At 45.9% G+C, this 27,535-nt stretch overlaps 1 protein-coding gene across 1 annotated transcript in view; it reads right to left on the bottom strand.

The window, feature by feature from the left end:
• The window catches only part of LOC138245863 (ATP-binding cassette sub-family A member 9-like), a 2,236,336-nt gene that overhangs the window by 89,517 nt on the left and 2,119,284 nt on the right, over positions 1-27,535 (bottom strand). Inside the window, exons 35-36 of the mRNA XM_069199841.1 lie at positions 16,148-16,267; positions 5,109-5,249 (exon numbers count right to left, since the gene is read on the bottom strand). Of these exons, the coding sequence (XP_069055942.1) occupies positions 5,109-5,249; positions 16,148-16,267 (261 nt within the window). The remainder of the gene's footprint in view (positions 1-5,108; positions 5,250-16,147; positions 16,268-27,535) is intronic.

The raw sequence follows: 27,535 nt of genomic DNA, 5'->3' as shown, positions 1-27,535 counted from the left end.
GAGCTCCTCCCTTAACCCCAAATACTGCTCCTCCTGCAGACGCAGGGTCTCCTGCAACTTGTCCAGGACCGTGGCCATCGTCTCCTGAGAGTGGTGGTATGCTCCCATGATGGAGGAGAGGGCCTCGTGGAGAGTTGGTTCCCTTGGCCTGTCCTCCCTCTGTCGCACAGCAGCCCTCCCAGTTCCCCTATGTTCCTGTGCCTCCGTCCCCTGGAGCGTGTGTCCACTGCCACTGCCACTACCCTCAGGTCCCTGTTGTTGCTGGGGTGGTGGGTTAGCCTGGGTGCCCTGTAGTGGTGGACACACCGCTGATTGACCTGTCCTGGGTAGGGAGGTTTGGGCCCACTGGGTGGGTGCTGTGCTGGTGTTACCAGAGGGTGAAAGTTCGGTGTTGGGCTGTGGCTGGGCAAGGGGAAGCGACTGTCCTGAGGCCCACGATGGTCCGGGCTGGTCATCAAGATCCAGTGTGGCAGAGCTGCTGTCGTCACTGTGGGCCTCTTCTGGGGGTGGAGTGGTGTTGTCTGGACCCTCTGGTGTGGTGACGTTCCTTCGGGTTCCTGCGGGGGTATAAGTACATGATTATTGCATGTGTGTGTTTCATGGTGTGCAATGGTTGGGTGTGCGTGAACCCCAGTGCAGGCATTCCTGTGTGGGGGCTTGTGTGCTGATGGTTGGGGGGGTGTTCTGGGTATGTGCAGTGGGCATGCTTTAGTGCTGGGTGTCCATGCTTAGTTGTGTCATGCAGGGCTTGGGGTTGGGATGTGTAGTTGGTGTTATTAGTACATTAGTGAGGAGTTTGGGTGATAGGGGAGGGTGTGAGGGTGGGGGTGTGTGATAGCATGCAGGTAGGGTGGGGGATATGATAGTTAAGATTTGACTTACCAGTGTCCGTTCCTCCAACGACTCCTCCGAGGCTCTCAGGATGCAAGATGGTCAAGACTTGCTCCTCCCATGTTGTTAGTTGAGGGGGAGGAGGTGGGGGTCCGCCGCCAGTCCGCTGTACCGCGATGTGGTGCCTGGATACCATGGAACGCACCTTCCCCCGTAGGTCGTTCCACCTCTTCCTGATGTCCTCCCTATTTCTTGGGTGCTGTCCCACAGCGTTGACCCTGTCCTCTATTCTTTGCCATAGCTTCATCTTCCTGGCTATGGATGTGTGCTGTACCTGTGATCCAAATAGCTGTGGCTCTACCCGGATGATTTCCTCCACCATGACCCTGAGCTCCTCCTCGGAGAAGCGGGGGTGTCTTTGGCGTGCCATGGGGTGGTGTGTGTGATGTGTGGGGTGGTGTGTGTGGTGATGAGTGTGGTGAGTGTAGTGGTATGTGGTGTTTTGTGCTAGGATGTTGTGTGGGTGATGGTGTTGTGTGCCTCTGTGTGATGGGGTTGTCTATTCTGTGCTCTCTCTCTCACCTTCTCTCTGAATTTTTGGTAGTAGGGGTTTGTGGGTGGTGTGGGTGTGTGTTTTATATTGTATTGAGTGTGTGGGAGTGGTGTGTGTATGTGTCTCAGGTGTGTGTATTTCGATTTGTCCAATGTGGCGGTGTTTTGTAGATGTGTGTGTATTTTGAGCGCAGCGGTGTGTACCGCCAATGGAATACCACGGTTGAAAGACCGCTGCGTGGATTCGTGGGTCGTAATGGCATGGGCGTGTTTCTGTTGGCGTGGAGGTGGAGGATTTGTTTCCGCATGTTTATCGCTGACCTTTGGTGTGGCGGTATTGTGTGGGTGTTTGAATTTCGGCGGATTCCGTGATGTGTGTCATAATAGCTGTGGCGGTCTACCGCCGCGGCGGCGGTGTATTGGCGGTCTTCTGCACGGCGGTAAGCGCCTTTTACCGCCAATGTTGTAATGTCCCCCAAAGTAACGTGTCCACAAAGTCAAGTCGCGCTCTCCGGTCGGCGAAAAGCATGCCAGCATGGAGAGAAATCCGTCCTATTAAGGACAGCTTACTTCCGTAAATGAAAACAAAATGGGACTACAAAAAATTAATGGGCGCGATCTTGGAAGTGTTATTCACTGCAAGATCAGCTCAGTAGTAAACGTAATACGTAAACCATGGGCACGGAGAGGAATGCGTCCTATTAAGGACAGCTTACTCCCATATACGACAGCGAAATGGAATTATAAACAAAACATGGGTGCCATCTTAGAAGTGTTAACCACTGCAGAATCAGCCCAGTGGTAAATGTATTATGTGAACCATGGGCACTAATTTGGGATTAAACACAATAGCAAGATCTATTGCTCTGCTGCTTACTTCCCATGGCATTTCATCTTTTGGTACCATTCATCCTAATTTACAAGGCAAACCTGTTTAGTTCCAGTAAAGGCCAACCCAAAGCCTTCTCATTCGGATGCCTCTGTTGCCATTCTGCCTTTCATACTTGTTCTGTATACCTGTTATTTCTAACATGCTTCATGGTCCTCATCAATCTTTCCTCTGATATATTTTCTAATTCACTGAAATATGCACAGAACCTGTTCGAACATTGATGAATTTATTCTCACAACCCTTTTTCAAACTTTTGTTCTTATTCCGACCTTCACTCCTGAAAAATGTGCTTAATTTCCTTCTCCCAGCTTTTCACTCTATTTCATGCTGCTCAGTTTGGTTTGCACCCTTCTCACTGCAGAGAAAGTGCCCTCCTTTCTGGCACCAGTCACACATTGTACTCACTTGTATTTCCCATCAGTGGCCATTAGGATGACAGAACACTCCTCCTGCTATCTTTTCTCTTTTTGGAATGGCTGTTTTTCTTCTCATTGTTTGCTTCTTAAATGTTTCATTTGTTTCTACCTGCACATTTTTTTCTCTCCCTCTTTTCTACTTCACTTTGAAGGTTCTCTGAGCTCTGCTCTAGTCGTCATCTGATGTCTGTCTATACGCCACAATTCTCAACAATAAATAGTATGGCGAAGGAGCAGTACCAGCTCGTTGGAGGCTGCATGAGGGATTATACAATAATGTGAGTAGTGTAGTACCCTGTTGTCAGAAGTTCCATAAGGAAGTTTCCTCAGGTGTGCTAAACTGGAGAACACTAGAAACCTGTATTAAAAGCTACATGGGGGAATAGCCCATGGGTGTGACGTGGGAGAAAATTAGTACGATTTTGCAAGGGGGCATACCATATGAAGTGAAAATGTGATGAAGTGTAATGCCCTGTGGTGTTCTGGTTGACAGCCACAGGTTCACCAGATTGTGCTCTGAGACTAGCTATCTTTCTGCATAAATTGAAAGAGTAGATCTCTACCTGGTAATGTGGTCTGGTGTCAATGTTTGAATTGTTTGACTTCTCTTGTATTTGACTGTTTTATAGTGTAAATGTTTTCAGTGTGAGTCTACTGGAAGCTGTCATCATTCTGTTCGAAAGACATCCTGACATTTTCTGGTGCAATTTTCAGAGTGTGTGGTACTGAGTTTAGACTGAGTGCTATCATTGCCCTGGCACTTAGTCATGTTGGTTTGGCCAGTTAGTGTGGTTGGGTGTGGGGTGTATTGGGATTGGTGGGCTGCAGTTTAATGTGTATGTGTGTGATGTATTGTGTTGTCCTTATTGGAATGTGTGTGTTATTTGTGGAAGACCGAGAGTCTGGGCAAGGGAATGGAAAGCTTTCAGTTCTTATTTTGTGCCTTGAATGTGCAAACTCAGGGATGACGGGGAAACATTTTGTCAAAGGAAGTCGGTGGGTTCAATGGCCTGGCTGTCACATGACAGAGCCTCCATAACTACATGTATCACATGTATAATTGTTGTATGGTGCTATTCTGAACATGCAGACATGTGGTGGTAAGGTCTCATTGCAAGGTAACTACAAGAGTTTCATGTCTTGGACCGTTGTGTGAATGCAGTCACAACCTAGTTGTTGTCTCCTTTCTTTGTTCAACATTTTTTGGCATGGGATTTGGGGACCATCATGTATTGACCTGTCACAGAGATTCTGTTAGTACTAGATATGCCCTTATGTAGTGCATGGGAATTGGAGAGTTTAACAGGTTGTTGTTGGGTTAATGTTCAAGCAAGACATGTTGGAGACTGAGATATATTAAAGGATTGTTGCTGTACTTTGTGTTTGTTTTGTTGTTTGTAAGAAAGGGAGGTGAGTAGTATATAGATTGCACCCATTTTCTGAATATCTGTGCTGGGTTCAGGAATGCTGAGAGTGAATTATGTCACTGAATGTTGATCAGTGGTTTAAAGTGGAAGCTAGGAGAGAGGGACAGTTGGAGGGAGGATTAAACCTTGACGGGATCTACCTGGTGTTGATGTAGCCTAAGAGTCTATTATGAAATAAAGAACTTACCACGTATTTGAATTGATCCAGACTTCTGTATGAGGATCCCATTCTCCAGCTACAGTAACAACCTACAAGTGGAAACAATAGCCTCTCTTCCTCTATTTTCTGTCTTGTAGGATTTAGCAAGTAAGTGAGTGTTTTCTTTTGTATACTATCCTTTGGAAAACATAATTCTTGTGGAAGACAGTCATCAGGACGGCACAGGCTGGGCTGGGAACATGATGTCCATTCTTTCATAAAGAAAAAGGGCCTGAGATCATATTGGAATGTATCTTGATCTTTAGTGGGTTCAAGAGAAGTTTTGAGATCACTCTATGAATAGAGAAATGAAAAAATAAGCTAATACCGTGTCTTGAATTTTATAATGGTTTGATGATTTTCTGACTTTGGTAATAATGACTTGAATGGAACCTTTGTGTCAGTGGCATAATGCAAAATGGTAGGATTCCTCTACAAAATGTGATGATAGGTCCCAGCATCTCCTGAATCTCTCAGATATTTATAGGCCATATGATGAACCGGGGGGCCCTGAGGGGCTAGGGGCCCCCTGCACCACAAGGGTTGCAGGGGCCTGCTTTACACCCCTGAGGTAGCTATAGTTTAATGAGGTTCATTTGGTGTTTTAGGTAATTAAATCAACCTTCACAAAGCAATTCTTTTTAGCCCCCTCACAAACATGAACATCCCTTTCCTAGATAGACATATTCGATAAACATGTCAGCTAGTTTCCAAATCATCCCTTTGAAGTGTACAAGTGTTGAACACAAATGAATATGTAAAATGTTGTCACTGTTAGGACATTTATTTACCTCTCTTGTCGTGCAGCATGCGGGAAGATCTTCAGAATATTCGTGTGAAGGGCGTCAACTTGCTGCTGGTCACGGACTTTGAGTTGCAAAATGTAGCCTTTTCCAAACTTGCTCTTTAATTGCTGTATGGATCCAATGCACCTATAGAGAAGAAAAATGCACTACATTGCAAATCACAGTGGAAAAACAAAATCATGCAATATTAAATGTGATATTGTGAATGGGATCCCGGGGTCAGCAATTGAGAATCACCAGTCATGTGAAAGAGTTTAATGATTGAGGATCTGCCCTTCCCCCTTATAGAAATGGTCCCTGCTTGCTGACAATATGAGCAAAACAAAGGTATGCTGCTCAGCAAGTAGGAGCAGTAAGTGCCATCCATGGAATTAGAGTATCACTTCCTCACCCTGAAATAATGAAGCACAACCGTAACACAACTTAAATGGGGAAAAATGACCAGAAGAGCACACTTCAATATAAAATAAAATATATATCGAATATGTGATAAATATAACAAATATATATATATATATATATATATATATATATATATTTATATATAAATTGCACCCTTGAATGAAAAAGCTATGCCATATTTTTTTAAGTATTTGATTTTTAAGAGTCAACAAAATCCACCCCCCACAAAGATCCACTTTTAAATATGTTCAACATAATGGGAGAAAGAGTAAATATAGCGTCACTTGTATCTTGATGATTTGGTGTGAAACCTTTCAGTAGTTTTTGAGAAGTTAGGCTTCAAAATGTATGTTTGTATTACGCCCCAGAGGATAAGCATAGCTGACAGATCTAAAGATAAGATCTGATTAGCTGCTACCACAGCAACAAAGATGTGGTGGCAGCCATTTTAGGTCTTAGGGATGCAATCTTCTGTCCAATATTAATTAGGGGCAAGGGGAGCGCAGCCCAATTCTGAGTTATTATTAGGTCCTGAGGACCCCATCCTCTGCAGCTGCATTACATCTTAATGGGGAGGGGGACCTGCAGCCCCTCCCCAGGTCATTATAAGGTCACAGGGATCCCGTCCCCCGAGGCTGCATGCCCCACTTCCCAGGCCAATATAAGGTCTGAGGCAACCCATCCCCTGAGGCTCCATGACATTTGAAAATGCCATGGTTGCCACGGTGCCCACCCAGGACACCCTCAGCAATAGAAGCCCATTGGGTAGTGTGGTTCATCAGGGTCCCACTGCCCCTGCCTGGTCCCATGCCTGCAACCATCACTGAGCATGCCTTTGTTCCCTTCCTGCGAGAGCATGGGCAGGGAGTTGAAGTTCTCCCTGCCACAATGTTTCTGTGCAGGGAACTACAGTGTCTTAGAGGATGGTGCCCTCGGAACACTGCTGACCCGTGGCCACTGGATGGCTTAGGAAGGGAGGGCCCACACCCCTTCCCCCAAAAAAGCATCAGTCCCACAGTGTGGGGCCACTGGATGGCCCTGGGAGGTGGCTAGACCCCCTTCTAAAAATGTTTTTAAAAAAGATCGGTCCTGCTGTTTAGAGTCCCCGGCGCTTTCAGTGGATTGGGGAGGGGAGCCACATACCCCTCCCCAAAATAAATAAATCACGGCCCTGGCAGATCAGGTCTTGTGGTCTTTTCGTGGCTCATGGGGGGGTTGCATACCCTCTTATCCCCATTTAAAAAAAGTGATGTCCAGGGGATGTGGCCCCCAGGGCCATAAAATATCTCAGGGAGAGGCTGCATGCCATTCATAAGAAAATAAATAAAAAAACTGTGAATGTGAAATGAGCGGAGTAGCCATTCATTCCACATACACAACTGTAGCTACGGAGTGCCCCAAAATGCCCTGCACAGCTTTCTTTAAAAATATGTTTGGTTTTCTGGTGGTGCCGCTAGAAGGGGCAAGGGCATCACAAATGTTTATTTTCAATGTTGTGGGGGGTTGCAGTGAGTGCAGCAGCTGCCCAGCAACATTATAAAAAACACAGTAAGTCACCTGGGTCATTAAGTCCTTGACCCCCAGGAGAAATTATCATATTTTCTTAAAGCTGGAGCTGTATTTTGTTTCAGCTGCAGTGCAAGGGCCCCTTGTGTTTGGATTTATGGCTGCATTTGGTGGTTTGAAAACTGTTAAAAAAAGACTAAAATACATGTTAACTTTTTTTTTTTTTAAAAGGCTTCATTAAAACTATTTTAGAACACTCACTTTTTAATTATTGCAATGTGTGAATTTATAAAATATACATATGATCATAGTTATTAGTCACTTATGACAAAGCCTGCTATTTAATTGTTGGTGTTCGATTTCCGGCACGTGGACTTGGATCCTCTTCGGGTTGCAGGGTTTTCGGACACCCCAGGGACGATGTGTGGAATCCTACCCTTGCGGAGCGAAGCCACAGGTACTGCGTCGATTCTGGTGGGCGATGCGTGGAATTTTCTTCCGCACAGCAGGCCCTGCGTTGATTCCTCTCAGGAAGTCGGGCTGTGTCATTCTGAGTTGGCTTGTGTCGATCCAGTAGGGCCGTGCGTCGAAGTTCCGGTCGCGTCACTGGTGCTGCGTCGATCTTCTGTCACAAAGTTGGGCTGCGTCATCCTGGTCTTGGCGTGCAGTGAATTTTTCACCGCGAGCAGGCTGTATGTCGGTTTTGGCAGGTGTTGCGTCGAATTATCACCGCACGGGGATTTCAGCTGCAGGAGAGAAGTCTTTTTGGTCCTCAGACTTCAGGGAACAGGAGGCAAGCTCTATCCAAGCCCTTGGAGAGCACTTCTGCAGCACAACAAGAGAGCAGCAAGACAGCAGTGCAACAGCAAGGCAGCAGTCCTTCTCAGAAAGCAGTCAGACGAGTCATTTGGGCAGCCAGGCAGTTCTTCTTGTCAGGGTGCAGGTTCTGGTTCAGGTTTCTTCTCCAGGAAGTGTCTGAGTTGGTAGGGCAGAGGCCCTGTTTTTATACCCAAATATGCCTTTGAAGTGGGGGAGACTTCAAAGAGTGGCTTTGAAGTGCACCAGGTCCACTTTCAGTTCAATCCTGTCTGCCAGGGTCCCAGTAGGGGGTGTGGCTGCTCTTTGTGTGAGAGTAGGCCCTCCACCCTCCCAGCCCAGGAAGACCCATTCAAAATGCAGATGTATGCAAGTGAGGTTGAGTATTCTGTGTTTGGGGTGTGTCTGAGTGAATGCACAAGGAGCTGTCATCTAAACCCAGCCAGACGTGGATTGTAAGGCACAGAAAGATTTAAATGCAGAGAAATGCTCACTTTCTAAAAGTGGCATTTCTAAAATAGTAATATTAAATCCAACTTCACCAGTCAGCAGGATTTTATATCACCATTCTGGCCATACTAAATATGACCTTCCTACTCCTTTCAGATCAGCAGCTACCACTCATACAATGTATGAGGGTAGCCCCAGTGTTAGCTTAAGAAGGGAGCAGACCTCACAGCAGTTTAAAAACAAATTTAGGAGTTTTACACTACCAGGACATGTAAACTACACAGGTACATGTCCTGCCTTTTGCCTGCACAGCACCCTGCTTTATAGGTTACCTATAGCATACCTTAGGGGTATCTTATATGGAGAAAAAAGGGAGTTGTAGGTTTAGCAAGTACTTTTAAAAGTCAAATTGGCAGTGAAACTGCACACACAGGCCTTACAAGGGCAGGCCTGGGACAAGGTTAAGGGGCTAGGTAAGTGGGTGGCACAATCAGTGCTGCAGGCCCACTAGTAGCTTTTAATCTACAGGCCCTGGGCACATATAGTGCACTCTAGTAGGGACTTAAGTAAATTAAATAGTCCAATTGGGTATAATCTAATGTTACCATGTTTAAACGGAGAGATCATATGCACTTCTGCATATGCAGAGTCTAAAAACCAGCAAAAACAGTATCTCAAAAGTGGAGTGAGGCAGGCAAAAAGTTAGGGGTGACCACCCTAAGGCTGTGAGGTCTAACAGGTATGTTACAGTTAGGTTGCCATTAAAACCCACTGAAATTCCCCTTATTATCTTAAGTAACTACAACTTGTGCCCTAAAGTAAATATAACTTGCACCCTTGCCATGCACTGCTTTTTACCACATTACATTGCTCAAGACTGCAAAATCTGAAATGACATAATTGGTGAGAACGCTGTGGATGGTGGGGGCACTAGTTATACTTCCCAAGTTTTAAGTTGGGGCAGCTCCTTTATATAGGACACTCCACAATATCCGCAACTCTTCAAATCTGATCATCTCAAATGCCTGTTTTTCTAGCAGAGTTTATAGTGTCACAGTTTACAAAAGTGATGAAGCTTTTTTGCCATTTTTGTAGCAAAAGTTTTAAGCATAGGATTGGGAAATGCCAAAAGGCTGCCAGTGAAAGTCTAACCTACAGGCTTTGCCAGTGCTCAATATAAACTGTGATTTCTTTATCGTTTTCACATCCTTTTTTAACTTTTGGGGGTTACTATATTAAATGTATTGCTTTGTGTGAGTTTAGTTATTCCTCAGTATCTTTAGAATAGCTCTTAGCCCTCTCATCGAGTTTGGGAGTATCCAGTAAAATGTAATAAATAGAACTCATACTGAAATTAGAACTTAAAAATGTTTGTATTGGTTTAAAAGTTTAAAAGAAGAATCCAAGCAAGAGGACTTCATTTCCCATTGTCCATATGCACAGGATGCAACATCATCCATCTGCCCAGGAAATGTCATCACTGGATTTCTCACCATGCACTGGCTCGGGAAATGACATCACTAGATTTCCCATCATCCACCTGCACAGATGATATTACCATTTTCTCACCCACAGTACTGTGCACCCCTCACTAGTCCTATTTAATGGAGGCTGAAGCGTGGACGTGCCACTGGCATATAAAAGGCATCCTCATCTATGTCCGTATATGCCCAGCACCAGGAACTCTTGTTTTTCCCCTACCCACAAATATCTTTCTGTTTCCATCGTGCGCCTAACCCTGGCTGCCGCTTGCTGCACTGTTGCCAGGCCACAACACATAACAGAGCAGCTGTATTCACATGTGCCTCCTTCAAGTTCTCATTCACTCGTCTACACCCTACTCCTACCACTCATGCACCAGCAGCACCCCATGCTCACACAAACCAGCCATCCACTCCATGCTCCAGTCTGGCTCTTGCTCACAGAAACACGGCTAAAACAAACCTTGGCACTGGACATCATGCAGCCAACCCTGCCAGCTACAAAGTCATTAGGCCATCACCACAAGCCAGAGGGGAAGTTGCCATCATATTTAAAGATACCATCAGCTGCACCACATACACAGACACCCCTACCACCTACATAGTACACCTCACATTCTAGATATACATCACAGCCAACTTCTCCCTGGGCAGAACCTTTGTATACAGATCACCAGGACCCCACACCAAGTTTGCCAGTGACATCACTGACTTCGTAACACTCCTCATAATCAACCCCAGCAACTTCTTTCTCCTTGGAAACCTTAGCTTTAACCTAGAAGACTGCACTGACCCAAACTCTGCTATCCTTCTAAAAAACCTCAGAAAACTTGGCCGTACCCAGCACATTACCAAACCAACCAACACCACTGAACACTTATTGGAGCCAGCATCTATGACGTAGACAGGGAATTGCCACATCAGTTTCAGCATACTCAGACGTACCACCAACTGAACCGTCTGCTGCAGCTGAAAAAGTATGACAGAAGAGGAGTAGGGGTCTGCCTTTTCCAGCCCTATCATACCAGTGACTTGCTGAATGCCATCAAAAATCTCAGTATCTGGATCACTGTGTATACCAACACACTGACTCCCCTGAAGCTCAAATAAATGGCAAGAGACCAATCACAGGCCAGCTGACAGTCAGGCTGATAAAACGCAAGCAAGCGGAGCACAAATCAAATGCAAGCAACTGGAGCACAAATGAAAACAAGTTGAAGTACAGCAGATAAGGACATCTTGAAAGCAGCCCTAAGGCACTACAACTAGCAGATATGGAATACCAAGTGCACAGCTCTTGTGTATCACATCAATGCCAGCACTAACAGCAGCAAACAAATCTTACCCATCATCAAAGATTTCACCACAACCTTTGCCGTCGTTAGCAGGATCACCCCCTCACAAGACCTTTACTACAAGACTCGTGGAATTCTTCTGTAACAAAATCACCTTCATATACAGCAACTTTAACTCTCAACCAGACCCTCTCACCGACACAACTCATCTGCCCATAAATGCTGATGAATAAACCCTGACCTCATGGCTTGTCGTCATCACCATTGAAATCAATGCTACCTTAAGGACCATCCACTCAGAGCTTCATCTGACCCTTGCCGCAACCACACCTTCACCAAAGGAGTCTTACCAATCAGTGAAGTACTAACAGCGATCCTCAGTGCCTCCTTTGACTCAGCCACATTCCCAGACACATAAAAACATGCCACCATCATACCCATGCACAAGATACCTTTTGCTGACCAGCCACCCCTTCCAATTACAGACCCATCTTCCTCCTACCATACCCAGCAAAGGTCTTCGAGAAACAAATCAACTGATGCCTCAATGACCACCTCAGCAACTATCCATCACCCATCAGCACAGAAAATGACCTTGGACTCCTGCTCCCCCAGGACCTATTAATGATAGCAGCAGGTGCGCCAAAAGGAAGCCCATCTGTGCCTGTCCACACCTGGACTGCGCCCAGTGCCAGGAACCATGTCCCGATCACCTATCAGCAATACTCTGCAGCACTCCTTAGGTTGCTAGACCCCAAGCCCTGTTCCCCCACTGCTGCTGCACCACACTTCATACCATGGTAGGCGCTTTCACCTGTACCCAATGCCAATTCTCCAGCAGTCACCTACCCACATCCACACACAAATATTAACCATGTTCTCAACACCCTCTCCCAACCCACACACTGCACAAGCACCAACAATGCATACCCTCTCACAGTACACCACCTGCCATAGCAACCCCTATGTCAACTTCCGCTAGCATTCATGCTTCTCAAAATAAGATCACTCAGCAAACTCATAACTGAAATATGAAACCTTCTGTGCAGCGATGAACCCAACATCTTCTTCACCACAAAACCCTGGCTCAACCCCTCTTTGGCTCCAAACATTGCTACAGCAATTGCAGAGGACTACAAGATGGCTAGACAGGATCACCTTCACATGCCAGAAGTAGGACTCACTATCATCTACAAGAAATCCATCAAATGCACAGCATCCATAGAAAATGCTGCCCCATTTATGGAACCCATGCACTTCCAGATGCAAATCTCCGAAAAAATCAACCTGAATGGATCCATCGCCTAACGTCCACCCAGACCCGTAGCCATTTTACCAACCTCATCACCAACTTTGCTGCTTCGCTCACCATTGACTCCAGAGCCTACATTCTCCTTGGTGACCTCCACTTTCACGACCCCTGCTCCACAACACTCTTTGAAAGCTTAAGCGTCACCCAACTCCTCACAGAACCAACACACAGCACAGGACACACACTGGATCCCATTTTCACCACAAACAATAGCATCAAATATAACTCCACCATGCAGCTCACATGGACCGGCCACTCAATCATCCACTTCCAAATCAACACACCTCAAGTCAACACCCGTACCAGGTTCAGCACTCCAAGCCACAGCTGGAGAAAAGTCACAGAATCAGACTGACTCAGTGCCCTCAGCACTATTGAGCCTAGCCCAACAGACAAACTCAACAAGGAAGAACAACTTCAACAACTGAATCAATAACTGTTGAGACTCCCTCAGACCCATTAAACCCAACACGCATGGTAGATCAAACAAGCAGGCCAGCTGTTACACAAAAGACCTCTGAGACACCAAGCTACGCTGAAAACAGCTAGAGAGAAAATGGAGAGCCAGACAAAACCCCACCAGCAGAACTACCTACAAGGCTGTACTCATTTGAAATCACCAGCAAATTACAGACAAAAAACAAAAAGACACTAGTGGACCACATTGTTGGAAACTGCAACAGCTGCAAGGAGACCTTCTTTATTATCAAGGTGTTCACCAAACCGTCAGCCAACAACATTGCTGCTTCTTAAACAACTCTGTGACAACCTATCCAACTTCCACCTCAGCAGAATCCCAACAGCAACAGCAACTTCGCACACCAACCCAACCCCAGAAAACTCACTGCTAACTGGCAACCTGACCGAATGGACAACTCTCACCAGGAGCGACACACCAGCACTCATGCAGACCATCTACTCAAGGGCCTTAATAGACCCAGCCCCACCACATCTATAACCTGGGAACATCACCAATAAGCACCACCCTGACCCACATCATCAACACCTCCATCACATCTGCCACTTTGCAAGATATATGAAAACTTGCAGAAATCAACGCCCCACCGCAAAAGCAGATAGCTGACCTGAATCACTTGAACAACTTCAAGCCTATCTCCCTGCTCCCCTATCTAGCTAAAGTGATTGAGAAGGCCATTAACAAGCAACTCACAACCCATGTTGAACTTCACCATCTTCTAGGCAACACACAATTAGGGATCAAAAAGAACCACAGCACCGGAACAGCACTTATTCTGTCGCCACCGACAGCATTTGAAACATCATGGACCAAGGGGAAACAGCAGCTCTCATCCTGCTTCACCTCTCTCTTTGGCCTTCGACACTGACTCCCACAAGATCCTCATTACAAGACTCCATGAGATTGGCATACAGGGATCTGCTCTCAGATCTGTTCCTTCCTGAAATGGAAGAACCCAAAGAGTTAGGCTGACACCCTTCACATCAGAGACCAGGAATCTGATATGTGGTGTCCCACAGGGATTGTCCCTCATTCTCACTCTCTTCAACATATATGACACCGCTCACCAACACCGTCCAATCACAAGATATCACTGTCATCTCCTATGCCTATGACACCCAACTCATCCTCTCCCTGATGGACAAGAGAAACATCACTAAAACCAACTTCGCTAACTGCATGACCATTGTAGTAGACTGGATGCAAACCAACTGCCTGCAGGTCAACTCTGACATGACAAAAGTACTTTCCACCTGGTGGCCATCAGAGCTAGAAACAATATCCACAGACCTCAAAAGAATTCTAGGGTTCATCCTACATGACAATCTCAAAATGAAGGCTCAAGTCAATGCAGTGTGCACCTCCTGCTTCCACATCCTACACATGCTGCAAAAGATCTTCAAAAGGTTGTCTCTGAACACCAGACAGACTGTCGCACAAGCATTCATCACCAGCAGGCTGAATTACAGCAACACTCTCTACACCAGAATCTCCAAACAACTCCCACACAGACATCAAACCATCCAAAATGCAGCTTTAAGACTCATACTTGACAACCCATGCCACACCCACATCACCTTGCACCTCGGGAAGATTCATTGGCTCCCCATTCACAAGCACAGCTATTTAAAACTTCTCATGCACACATACAAGGCCCTATCAAACAGAGGACCAGAATACCCGAACAGCTGCATACACTTTTGCCAACCCACACAACACCTATGTTCTGCCTCACTCTCACTCATAAACACACCCTGCATCTGCAAAGTCAAAATTGAAGGTCACTCATCCTCCTACATCGCACCCAAGACATAGAATGACCTCACTCAACACATGAGAACCTTCTCCTCACTTCTTGAGTTCCACAAGAAGCTGAAAACCTGCCTCTTCATATAAGCACCTTGGGACCATACACCTAGCCTAAGTGCCTGGACACCCTCTTGGGGGATTAGTGTACTATACAAATCAACATAACCACACAGTCCAGACTGAGGCCCAACCACAGTACAGACACAGCATTCTTTGCAGCACAGAAGACATTTGTGTGATCTTTGACAGAGGAGACATGGCAGACCCCATTCTTCTAGACCTTTCTGCAGAATTTCACACAGTCTCACACCCCTTCCTCATCAGGTGCCTGCACAAGATCAGCATCCAAGTACCAGCTCTCCACTGAATTGGCTACTTCTTCACAAATAAAAGCTGTCAGACTGACACCTTACTCCTCGGCAGTCCTCAACTCATCTGTGAAGTGCCTCAAGGCTTATTGTTTAGCCCCACCCTCTTCAAGGCATACATGATCTATCTGGCGAATGTCATCTGCATACATGACATCAATGCCTTCCCCCATGCAGATGACACACAACTCATACTCTTCTTATCAGCTAAGACCCCCAACACATGAAACAAGTTCACCACCTGTATGGCCAAAGAGGCCAAATGGATGAAATCCAACTGTCGCAAGCTCAATACAGACAAGGCAGAAGTAGTGATCTGTGTTATGAACATCTTACTATGGGACTCCAACTAGTTACCGGCCAACACCCTCACCCATAATCCACACCAAGACCCTCAGAGTAATCATCCACAGCAAACTGGACATAACCTCACAAGTCAATGCCATCACCGCATCCTGCTTTCACTCTCTGAAGACGCTGAAGAAGAATTCAAATAGCTCCTAAGCAACACTAGGAAAACTGCAACTCATGCCGAGTCTCGAGCAAGTTGGATTATGGGAAGATCCTCTACGCTGGGATTCACCAAGCAACGCACTAGAGCACCACATACGAGCCAGAACTCAGCAGACAGTCTTATTCTCACTTAGCTCCTGATATTCAAGTGTGCTCATTTCAAACTCCTCACAGATTTTCAAAGCACTACAAAACTCTGGCCCCACATACATAAACAATCGTGTCTCCTTCCACCAAACACCTCTGCTCCGGAGAACTCCTATTGGCATGTATCCCACGCATATACAGAACCATATCAGGAGTGGGTGTTCTACTAAAGTGTGGAAATGACCTCCCACTCCACATTAGAGTCTCCTCCTCTCTTCTTGAAATTCACAAGAAGGTGAAGACCTGGCTTTCAATTAATCAACCTACCATAGGCAGGGATAGGAACACACACCTTCTCAGTGCAAGGATACCTTTGCCAGTGATGTTGCACTTTACAAATACACATATAACATAACATAACAAAACATATAAAACATGGGAGTTCTCAGATGAGACCATCCAAGAGGGTCTTAAATGTACATTTCTCTTTTTGAAAATGTGACTCACCTAAGGTTTCCAGACACCATGATGGCCACCCGATCACAAACAGCCTCTGCTTCCTCCATGTAATGTGTGGTCAAAATGGCTCCACGCTCTTTGTTCTTAAAAGCAGCTCGAATTGCACACCTAAAACCCAAAAAACTGTTTTACTGGGCTCACCTAGAGCAAAATAGCCAATTGTAACATCACTCTCAAAATTCTACACTTTTTGTTTGACAGTTTTCTAAGTTTAAGCTGTTCTGGAGAACCTTGTTTCATTTACATTAAATAACAACACTCATCCATGGGCTGGGCATTTAATCCATGCATAAACTATAAACCAGAATCAAGCATTTGGACATCAGTTGTGTTTACAGACAGCTGCATATGCACCAGAAAGGGAACTTGACAGTAGTTTCTGCCATGCATAGTATCCCTCTTTGCCAAGAGAATGTCTCTCCCTGGTGGCCAATGACCATGGCATCCCAAGCTTGTGGCATCTGGTGGTTCCCCATACATATGCGATAGTCCCTAGAATGCTAGGTTCCAATCCTTGCGCAAGGGTGCCCTGATGTCATAATCTGCGCATCTCTCTCATATTAGTGCCCATTCATGGGCATTCTTTAAATAATTGTTTGGCATCCTGGGTATTTAGTGGTGATATATGGGAATGCAAGTCAAAATCTCAAATCAAATCAAATCATAAACATTTATAGAGCACGCTACTCACCCGTGCGGGTCTCAAGGCACTAATCTGAGTATGGCAGTAGTATATATGTGCTTGTAGCACATGTAAACAAGTAATATAATGACAAGCTGACACATGTGAAAATGAAAACTATTATTTTGCAATAATAATTAGTGCTTTTTCATGTAAAAGATAGGCACTTGTTTGATAAAACAAGATTATAAATATTGAAAATTTCGCCTTTTATAGTAAAATGTGTGACTTATCAAAAACTAACAAGCTGGTGTTGAAGGGCCAATTTGGTGGATTTTAAACCAATATTTTAATCTAACTTTAGAGGTACAATTGAAACAAGGAACAGATTATTCCCTTTTTCTTGGAGATCTCAACGTATGCATGTATTTCCTATATAATTTAATGAAAAGGTCAATTATTAGGGGAAATCTTTGTTTAGAAGATGTCATTGTTCATGGAAAACAAATCATTCTTCTCCCTTGCAATTCCTTGCATTGTTTCAGGTCTTCTTAAATCAAAACATGTGGTGGTCATAAAAACTCTCTAGTCCCACATGATCCACCAGAAGCCTGAACCGATGCACCAAGGATACTGCATAATCACCATGTATTAATACAATTTATGCTGCCATGAAATTAAATACAAAAAAATTATTTGTCTCGAGGAACAAAATAAAAATTACGTTTGAAGGATAAAAAGGCACAAACCAGTTTCTGATAAGATTCTCTTGACCTTGTTTGTAAATGAAGGCCATCCCTCAGGATAGCACATACATTGTTTTCTCACTCTACTGTTAAGACAGATGTTAACATATATATTTTTCTTTGTTTCATTTTTGACTTTATGAAGTTTGAGTCATTTCTGTTTTGGACTATGTGTGGTGTTCATGCATATTGTTCTAGTTAAAAAAAATATGTTGTAAATGTTACTTTTGAAAGCAATATTTTACACTTGAAAATTACAAGACTGGCTTTATTAATAATTTTAAAACATATTACTAGTTTATTCTTTTTTTTGAATTTATACAATTCAGATTATGACTAAAAAGACCTGGTGTGTACCAAATATGTTGTGAAGTTACAGGGCAACCTTTGTTACTAGATTGGACTACTTGTGTGCTTCTTAGATAGGTAACCCAGGCCACCATTTATGGTATGGTACGTTGTTGCTAGACGTCCAATTAAACAGTATTAACTTGATGGCAATGGTGAGTAGAAGGTCAAGGAGGGAAAGATCTGTGTCAGAGAGATCAATTGGGGGATATGCCAGAGGAGATCCTGGTAAAATAATTGGAAAAGACAACAAAATAGTTGTGAATACTTTGTGTAGTTTTAGGGAAACATCTTGCCAGTGGGAGTGTAGATGAAGGCAGGAGAACAACATCTGTTCTTCATAACCAGCAGATGAGTCGCATGCCCAACACGTGATGGCATCCTTGTGTTTTAATTTTGCAGGGGTCCAGAATAGGAAGTGTAAAATGAAGAATTTGGTCCGGGTCAGGGAGGGAATCAATTTGTGGCGAAGTAGGGGTGATCCTACTTTTGCCTTGGTGTCCTCAGTCAGAGAGGTGAGACTTTTCAAAGAGAAGTAGGAGGCCCATTTTTGTTCTAAAAGTGAATGAAAAGTTTGGAAGTGGAGAATACTTTGTCGAATTGTGAAGCAGCATGACTACTCAATATCAGCTGGAGCTATTGGAGTCAGGGTGAATTATGACTGGGACCAAGCTTAGAAATTCTGGAGTTAATCTGAAGAAAATCATAGATACCCATGTTAGAGAGTTTGAATTTGTGTTGTAGGAAGGCAAATAAGAGCCACTTAGTATCATCTGTGGGTCTGAGATCGTTACAATCCCTTTACCTGCCCATATCGGACCAATGGTTGGAGAGTACGTAATATGTAGCTTCCTATTGTACCATAATGATGTAAGGGTAAAGTTGTGAATATTGGTTGCTAGTGTATCATCTAAAGAGAGTCTGGCAGATATGGTGTCTTTAAAGATTGTGCAGAACTGGGAATAAGGATGTTGTGAATTTGTCAGTGTGGCCAGAAGTGGGAAGGGGTGGCAGATGGAGAGTTCCACATTGAGCTGTTCAGGTTTTTTCAACAGGTTAACTTCAAACCACTGTGAACTCTAGGGTGCCAGATAGGCAGTTTGGTAGGTGATCCAGGTATGAAAATTTCAACCCCCTTCTTTTGCAGGCTTCTTCAGTTTTTTAGGCTGATTCTTGTTTTTTTATTCTGCCACAGGAAATTTATGACAGCTTTATCAACCTGAAGAACAAGGTCTGGGGATAGTTGAATAGGTAACATACTTGATGGAAAGTTAATGAGTGGTGAAATCATCATTTTGATGGTTCCAAATCTACCCACACCAGGATATATATTTTGGAGACCATGTTGAGAACAACCTTTTCATTTTATTTAGGATTTTGTTTTCATTGATGGAAACAGATTTGGCAAGATCCTTACAAAACCAAATCCCAATGTATTTGAGTCTAGACTTCCACGAGAAGTTAAATGAACTGCACATTGAGGGATGACAGTGGATGTTAAGAGGGAGGATTTCAGTCTTGTCCCTAGGCAGGGAGTATTCCAAGAACTTGGAAAAATGATCTATATCGGATAAAATTGCACTGATTGCAAGTTCTGGAGATTTTGTGAATATTGGAATGTTGTCCACGTATGCAGCTGTTTTGTATGGTATATTAGCAAAGGAAATGTCTGGGATAATGGGAAATTCATTTAGTATCAGGAGCAAGGGGTCAATGTTGAGTACAAATAGTGGCAGAGATAGTGGACAACAGTCAGGTCCCTTGTTGAAGCATAAAAGGTTTCAATTAGGCTCTGTTAATTCTAATTCTAGCAGAGTGTTTGGAGTATAGGACCATGGTCATTGCGATAAATTCCTTTCCCAAGGCGTGTCTTGAGAGAACAGCCTTGAGATATGGCCAGGAACCTTCTCCACTCCTAGGGTTATGGCCACTGCTGGTGGCGAAAGCACGTTAGAGGCTTTTTTAATGGTATGGACGAAAAGATGGATGTTGTCGCTAGCTAAGCGTCCCTTAATAAAACCTGATTTAGTGGGGTAGGCTAGTTTGGTAATCAATGGGGTAGGACAGTTAGCAAGAACCTTTGCGTACATTTTAGCTTCTATATTGATGAGGGAAATTGGTCTCACGTTTTTGGGGTCAGAATGGTCTTTTCCATCTTTGGGTATGACTACAATGGTGGACTCAGAGGAAGACCCCATACTGAACTAGAGGTAGCAAAGTGTGAGGGAGGTAGCTCTAGCACAGAGATAATTGAAGGAGTGATGGTTTTATAAAATTCAATTGGGAAACCACCCGGTCCCAGTGCTTTGCCAGATGGGACACTTCTGATATCCTGAGAGATCTCCTTTCTAGTGATTGGTTTGGTTAGCGTGGTTCTATCAGATTAAGATATTTGCTTAAATGGTAGAGGCCTCAGATGATCTGAGCAAGCGTCAAAGGGTGTGTTGACTGAGGGGTTCTATAGTTTGATGTAAAAACATTGGAAAACTTTAAGTATTATTTCGGTTGAAGATTGTGTTTTTTTCTGTTCATCTTTGATCATTTAGATCAAGTTAGAGTTACGTTGAAACTTTAGGTAAGCCGCCAGGGTCTTTCTACCTTAATTAAGGTAAAACTGTTTTTTAACATTTTAGAGCATGGACCCAAAGATGTGCATGTTTACTGATTATGAAGATAAATTCATATTTAAGCCGCTTAAGGATTGTTGGAGTAGCTGTGTCATCGATTTGCCAATAGGTAAGTTCTTTAGCTATTATTTCTGCAGTTAGTTAGTGTAGGGATGACTTGAGAAGTTTGTTTTTCAGTGACATTCAGCTTATGATTTGACCTCTATAGAAGCATTTCACTGAGTCCCAGGGAGTAACCGGAGAAGATACAGAGGTTCTGTTATGGAGTTCCTTAACTGTGGTTAAGTTTTCCAAGATCTCTAGATTCGTACGCCAGGCCTTTGATTTGGGAGGTGGGAAGGAGCTAGAGATGTATCGAGATGGCTGCATTGTCCGAAAGAATGATCAGTTCAACAGAGGTCCAGGTGGTGTTTGTAAGGAGTGTGGAGACAACTAGGAGGTAGTTGATGTTGGAGAAAGTGTTATGTGGGGGTGAGAAAATGGTAAAGTCACTGCCAGTGGAGTCTCCAGAGGTTGCCTGGTTTGTGAGCTGAAAACAAGGCGAGAGGTGCTTTATGGGATCTACGTATTCTACATCTGAAGATCCATAGGTTGAAGTCACCTCCAAGTATGATTCGAGCCTCTGAGGGGAATAGTGCAATTTTGGCAGAGAGGGCATCCCAAAATTTAAGGTGTGGTGGGGGCATATATATTCACTGCGTAGATTTCCATAGATGGATTTTGTAGTTGTGTAAGTAACCATCTAGTTCAGAGGACATAACTGAGAAGCCAGAATTTTTGGAGATCAGTGTAAGGACCCCATTATTTTGGCAATAGCGGGGGATCAGGCAATGTCTGATACCCATCCCGTGCAGAGGGAAAGTGCTTCTTTACAGCCAATTCATCCTCAAGAGAGTGTCAGTAGAACAGAGTTTAGTGAAACTCATCACAAGCAATTTTCAAAAGCAGTAGCAATATTCTAGAACAGTAGCAATAGCAAAACTACATCTGAACATATATGCACATAACTAGCAATAGCAGAACAATGTCAGAACATTTATGCACATAACTGTGGGGAAGAATGCAGGAGCAATGTGAGGTCTCAAGGATCGTTAGAATGCATGAAACTGAAAGTAGGCACATATAGTTTGAGGGAAGACATGGTATTGTGGATGATCATGTTGGCATTGCTAAGGCACCAAATAGGGAAAGAGTGTAAATATGTGGAATTTGGTACTTAGGCTGAGGGCAGGATAGTTGTAACCAGGTAGGGGGCAGTCTGCGCAGGTCCAGTGTAAGGGATCGCATGAAGCAGGCGTATGTTGGGTACACTCTGGGTCATATTGTCAGGTCAGGTGCAAAAAGCTTGCGGTGACTCAGAGGGTGAGTATACTAGAAGGTTGGGGGATGCCGTGGGGTGCAGGGCAAAACAGAAGGATAATTGGACATGCTGTATGTGTTAATGGAAGGGGTATGAGACAGGTTAAGGCCACACAGCCCGTAGAAGAAGAAACCATGCAGAAAGTAGTTAGATACACCAGCTGTACTGTGTCATGTCAAGGAGAGACTAATGGAGGGGTGACATATCTGTAACCTCTAGGGGGTCACAGGGTTATGGTGTAGTGGCACAGTCTGTGGATCATGTGTGGGTCATGCATTTTATATGCATGTCTTGTGGGAGAGTGTGGAGGAGAATGGACCTGAACAGTATAGTGCTCTAGTACAACATGTCATAATGTACAAACAAGGTGAGCATTACGTTAGATTATAAGACATTATAAAGAGCTATAAAATAGTGCCGGTGGACTAAGTAAATATAGAATGTTCCTTCTCTTCAGCCGGGGCCACTTAGGGATTCTTTTCATATGGATCTCTATAGTGTTATCGAGGAACACAGGTAAGCCACTAGGGCTAGAGAATACAGGAGTCTTACAATGGTAAACAGTCTTGAACTTGGCTGGTCCAATGAAGGAATGCTAGATAGCTTTGTCCAGCAGTGGCCGATTGAGGGCTAAGAATCATTTCTTCCTGGTGACTGTATCTCTGGCATAGTCCTGGAAAATGTTGATATTTGTTTGTTGCCAAAGAAGTGACTTAGGCCCTCATTACAACATTGGCGGTAAAAGCCGCTTACCGCGGTGCAGAAGACCGCCAACACACCGCCGCAGCCGTGGAATTCCGCCACAGCTATTATGACCCACAGCACGGAATTCGCCAAAATTCAGACACCCACACAAGTCCGCCACACCAAAGGTCAGTGATAAACTGGCGAAAACACATCCTCCACCGTCACGTCAACAGAAATACGCCCACACTATCACAACATACAAATCCACGCGGTGGTCTTTCAACTGCGGTATTCCATTGGCGGTACACACCGCCGCGCTCAAAATACACACACTCTTACAAAACACAGCCACATTGGACAAATCGAAATACACACACCTGATACACATACACACACCACTCCCACACACCCAATACAATATAAAACACATCACCCACAAACCCCTATGACCACAAGTACTGAGAGAAGGCCAGAGAGAGACACCACAAACAACTACCAAGCATCCACAGGCACACAATACCATCACCCACAGAACTTCCACACACCTCACACAACACACCACTAAATATCACCCCACTTATCACTATACACAGCACCCCACACATCACCCACACCACCCCATGGCACGGCAAAGACACCCCAGGTTCTCTGAGGAGGAGCTCAGGATCATGGTGGAGGAAATCGTCCGGGTAGAGCCACAGCTATTCGGATCACAGGTGCAGCACACCTCCATAGCTAGGAAGATGGAGCTATGGCGAAGAATAGGGGACAGGGTTAACACAGTGGGACAGCACCCAAGAAATCGGGATGACATCAGGAAGAGGTGGAACGACCTTCGGGGGAAGGTGCGTTCCGTGGTCTCAAGACACTACCTTGCGGCTCAGCGGACTGGCGGCAGACCCCCACCTCCTACCCCACAACTAACAACATGGAGAAGCAGGTCTTGGCGATTCTGCATCCTGAGGGCCTCGCAGGAGTAGAAGGAGGAATGGACTCTGGTAAGTCAAAGCTTTACTATTACATCCCACACCCTACCTGCATGCCATAACATACCCCCACCCTCACCCTCACCCCCATCACTCCTACTACTCACAAATGTCCCACTATCACAACCCACCCATCCTAACACCAAGCCCTGCATGCAACAACAAAGCATGGACACCCATCACCAAAGCATGGCCACTGCACATACCCATACACCCCCCTAAACCACCATCACACAAGGTCCCACACAGGAATACAAGCACTGGGGTACACGGTCACCCACCTATTGCACACCATGGCACACACAGATGTAATAAACATCCTTTTATACCCCTGTAGGACCCCTACCCAACGTCACCGGACAGGAGGGTCCACACATGTCCACACCACCAACAGAAGAGGCCCACAGTGATGGCAGCAGCTCTGTCCAACTGGATCTAGATGACCAGCCCGGCCCATTGGGGACCTCGGGACAGTTGGTTCCTCTCACACTGTCACAGGCCACTATAGACCTTCCCCCCTCTGGAAACACCAGCACAGCACCCACCCAGCGGGCCCATACCTGTGTCCCCAGGACACGTCAAGCAGCAGTGTGTCCACCACTACAGGGAACCCAGGCTAACCCACCACCGCAACAACAACAGGGACCTAGGGGCAGTGGTAGTGGGCACACGGTCCAGGGGATGGAGGCCCAGGAACACAGGGGAACTGGGAGGGCTGCTGTGCGACAGGGGAAGGACAGGCCAGGGAACCCACTCTCCATGAGGGCCTCTCGTCCATCATGGGAGCCTACCACCACTCCCAGGAGACGATGGCAACGGTACTGGCCAAGTTTCAGGAGACCCAGCGCCTGCAGGAGGAACAGTATTTGGGCTTCAGGGAGGAACTCAGAACCATCAATTCCACCCTGGGAACCATCGTAGGGGTGCTGAAGGAAGTACTCAACACCAGGAGGGACACTGTGGCACAACAAGGGGCCCCTGACAGTAGCATGGACGATGAACTGCCCACCACCTCCGCCGGCGCTAGTGGACAGGAGGCACTGCCACAGGACCACCACACCAGCACACCAACCCCTGCAGAGGGTGAACCACCCCGCAAACGGTCCCTGAGATCAAGGACAAAGACAAAGAACGATGCCAAGACCCCCGCCAAGAAATGAGACCACCCTGAATGTCATCTTTCTGTCCCACTTTGTCACCCTGTCCATCCTCAAACTGCCCCAGCGCCACTTCCTATGCCCATTTGGGCAATGCACCTGTGAGACTAATAGACTGGACTCTGCCATGGACATTCCTCCACCATCATCCCTCTCCATTTTACAACCACCTCCAATATTGAGCACTTAAATAAACACCCTTGAAGCACAAAACAATCTGGAGTCAGTCTGTGATTTCGAAATTGACAGTATTAGCAATTACAGTGACAAAATGCTCTTTCAATTGTAATGTCAACATAACTATGTCACACAGCTCTAGTCCATGAGGAAACAAAGCAGATGTCACACTGTGGGACCCACATCTGTGAAATCGTAAGGGAAAGTGACAACTCAGTGACCATACAATGGGTGAAAACGACAGACAGTAGAGAGGTAGTAGTGTTAAAGTACATGTATTAGGCAGGTCTGTATTCTTACCTGTGTCTCACTGGAAATATTGCAGGATCACTGATTTCCTATTGTCCAGGTCCTCTTCTTCTGCTTCCTCGTCTTCACTGTCCACAGGCTCCACAGCTGCAACAACACCGCCATCTGGACCATCCTCCTGCAGAAAAGGCACCTGTTGTCGCAAAGCTAAGTTGTGAAGCATACAGCAGGCCACGATGATCTGGCACACCTTCTTTGGTGAGTAGAATAGGGATCCAACTGTCATATGGAGGCACCTGAACCTGGCCTTCAGGAGGCCGAAGGTCTGCTCTATAATCCGCCGAGTTAGCCCATGGGCCTCATTGTAGCGTTCCTCTGACCTTGTCCTGGGATTCCTCACTGGGGTCAGTAGCCATGACAGGTTGGGGTAACCAGAGTCACCTGCAAATGGCGAGGGACAACTGTTAGACACACACTAACCTGTAGGGATATCCCCAGACCCAGACACCATTCCCACTGACTTGTTTCCAGGTGCTCACCTAATAGCCACACACGGTGCCTCTGGAGTTGACCCATCACATAGGGGATGCTGCTATTCCGCAGGATGTAGGCGTCATGCATTGAGCCAGGGAACTTGGCATTAACATGGGAGATGTGCTGGTCTGCCAAACACACCATCTGCACATTCATGGAATGATAACTCTTCCGGTTTCTGTACACCTGTTCACTCCTGCGGGGGGGTACCAAAGCCACATGGGTCCCATCAATGGCACCTATGATGTTGGGGATAGGTCCCAGGGCATAGAAATCACCTTTCACTGTAGGCAAATCCTCCACCTGAGGGAAAACGATGTAGCTCCACATGTGTTTCATCAGGGCAGACAACACTCTGGACAACACATTGGAAAACATAGGCTGGGACATCCCTGATGCTATGGCCACTGTTGTTTGAAATGACCCACTTGCAAGGAAATGGAGCACTGACAGCACCTGCACTTGAGGGGGGATTCCTGTGGGATGGCAGATAACTGACATCAGGTCTGGCTCCAGCTGGGCACACAGTTCCTGGATTGTGGCACGGTCAAGCCTGTAGGTGATGATCACATGTCTTTCCTCCATTGTCGACAGGTCCACCAGCGGTCTGTACACCGGAGGATGCCGCCATCTCCTCACATGTCCCAGCGGACGGTGCCTATGAAGGACAACAGCGAGCACAGAGTCACCAACTCAGAGGTACGTACCCACAGCTTACATAGAACACTAATCATAATCCAAAAATTGGCCTGTATGTTTGTTGAGGCTAGGCTTAGGTATGTGTGACGCAGTTAAAAATTAAGCCATGTGGGCCCCTGAAATGGCGGATGCCTGACCTGTAAAGTGGGACAATGGGATGTGAGGTAACTGCGCTGGCGTTGTACACCGTTGCGGTAGGCGGTCGAAGACCGCGGCGCAATGCTGCATTGGTTAACATTGGACCCCAAGGGTCCCAGGAGCCAATGACGATGTACGCCGGCAGTGAAGGTACGCACCGCCGCGGACATGACTGCCATTTTCTATCTGTTCAATCACTCGATACCTGATCTTCGACAGGAGAGGAACTACACTGCAAGTGCTGCTGTGACCTCGGTCTGGAAGAGACAATGGCTCGAGTGTCTGGGGAAAGGGCCCCTGCCTTCACATCTGAGGAGTTGGAGAAACTCGTGGATGGGGTCCTCCCCCAGTACACGCTACTCTACGGTCCTCCAGACAAACAGGTAAGTACACTGGGAGCATGCTGTATGGGCTATGCCTGTGTGGAGTGGGGTGGATGAAAGACTGGGGTGGGGGATTGAGGCATCGACGATGTGCCAAATGGCAAGGGTAGGGATGGGGGCCAATGACTGTGACTGTGCATTTGGTAATAACTTTTCTTTTCCCCCTGTACAATTCATGTAGGTCAGTGCTCACCAGAAAAAAGATATTTGGCGTGCCATCGCCAAGGACATCTGGACCCTGGGGGTCTACCACAGACGGAGCACCCACTGCCGTAAGAGATGGGAGGACATTCGCCGATGGAGCAAGAAGACGGCGGAGGCCCAGCTGGGGATGGCCTCCCAACATGGGAGGGGTGCCTGTCGCACCATGACCCCCATGATGTTCAGGATCCTGGCGGTGGCGTACCCGGAGTTGGATGGGCACTTGGGGGCATCACAGCATCCACAAGGGGGTGAGTACACTCTCATCCTGCTGATTTTGCGTGCAGTGGAGGTGTCTGGGTGGGAAGGTGGGCTGTGGGTTTCCCTAGGCCAGGGTGAGTTTAGAAGGCAAGGTCCCTCCGTAAGGCAGGCCATGTGGCACCCCACCCCACCTGTGTACAGTGCCAAGTACACCTAGTCATGCTCCTGTGTCATCCATGTGTGCAGATGTCGTCCATAGCC

This window comes from Pleurodeles waltl, chromosome 7, assembly GCF_031143425.1.
Source record: "Pleurodeles waltl isolate 20211129_DDA chromosome 7, aPleWal1.hap1.20221129, whole genome shotgun sequence".
NCBI classification, from domain to species: Eukaryota; Metazoa; Chordata; class Amphibia; order Caudata; family Salamandridae; genus Pleurodeles; species Pleurodeles waltl.
This window is presented reverse-complemented; position numbering and strand designations above follow the sequence as displayed.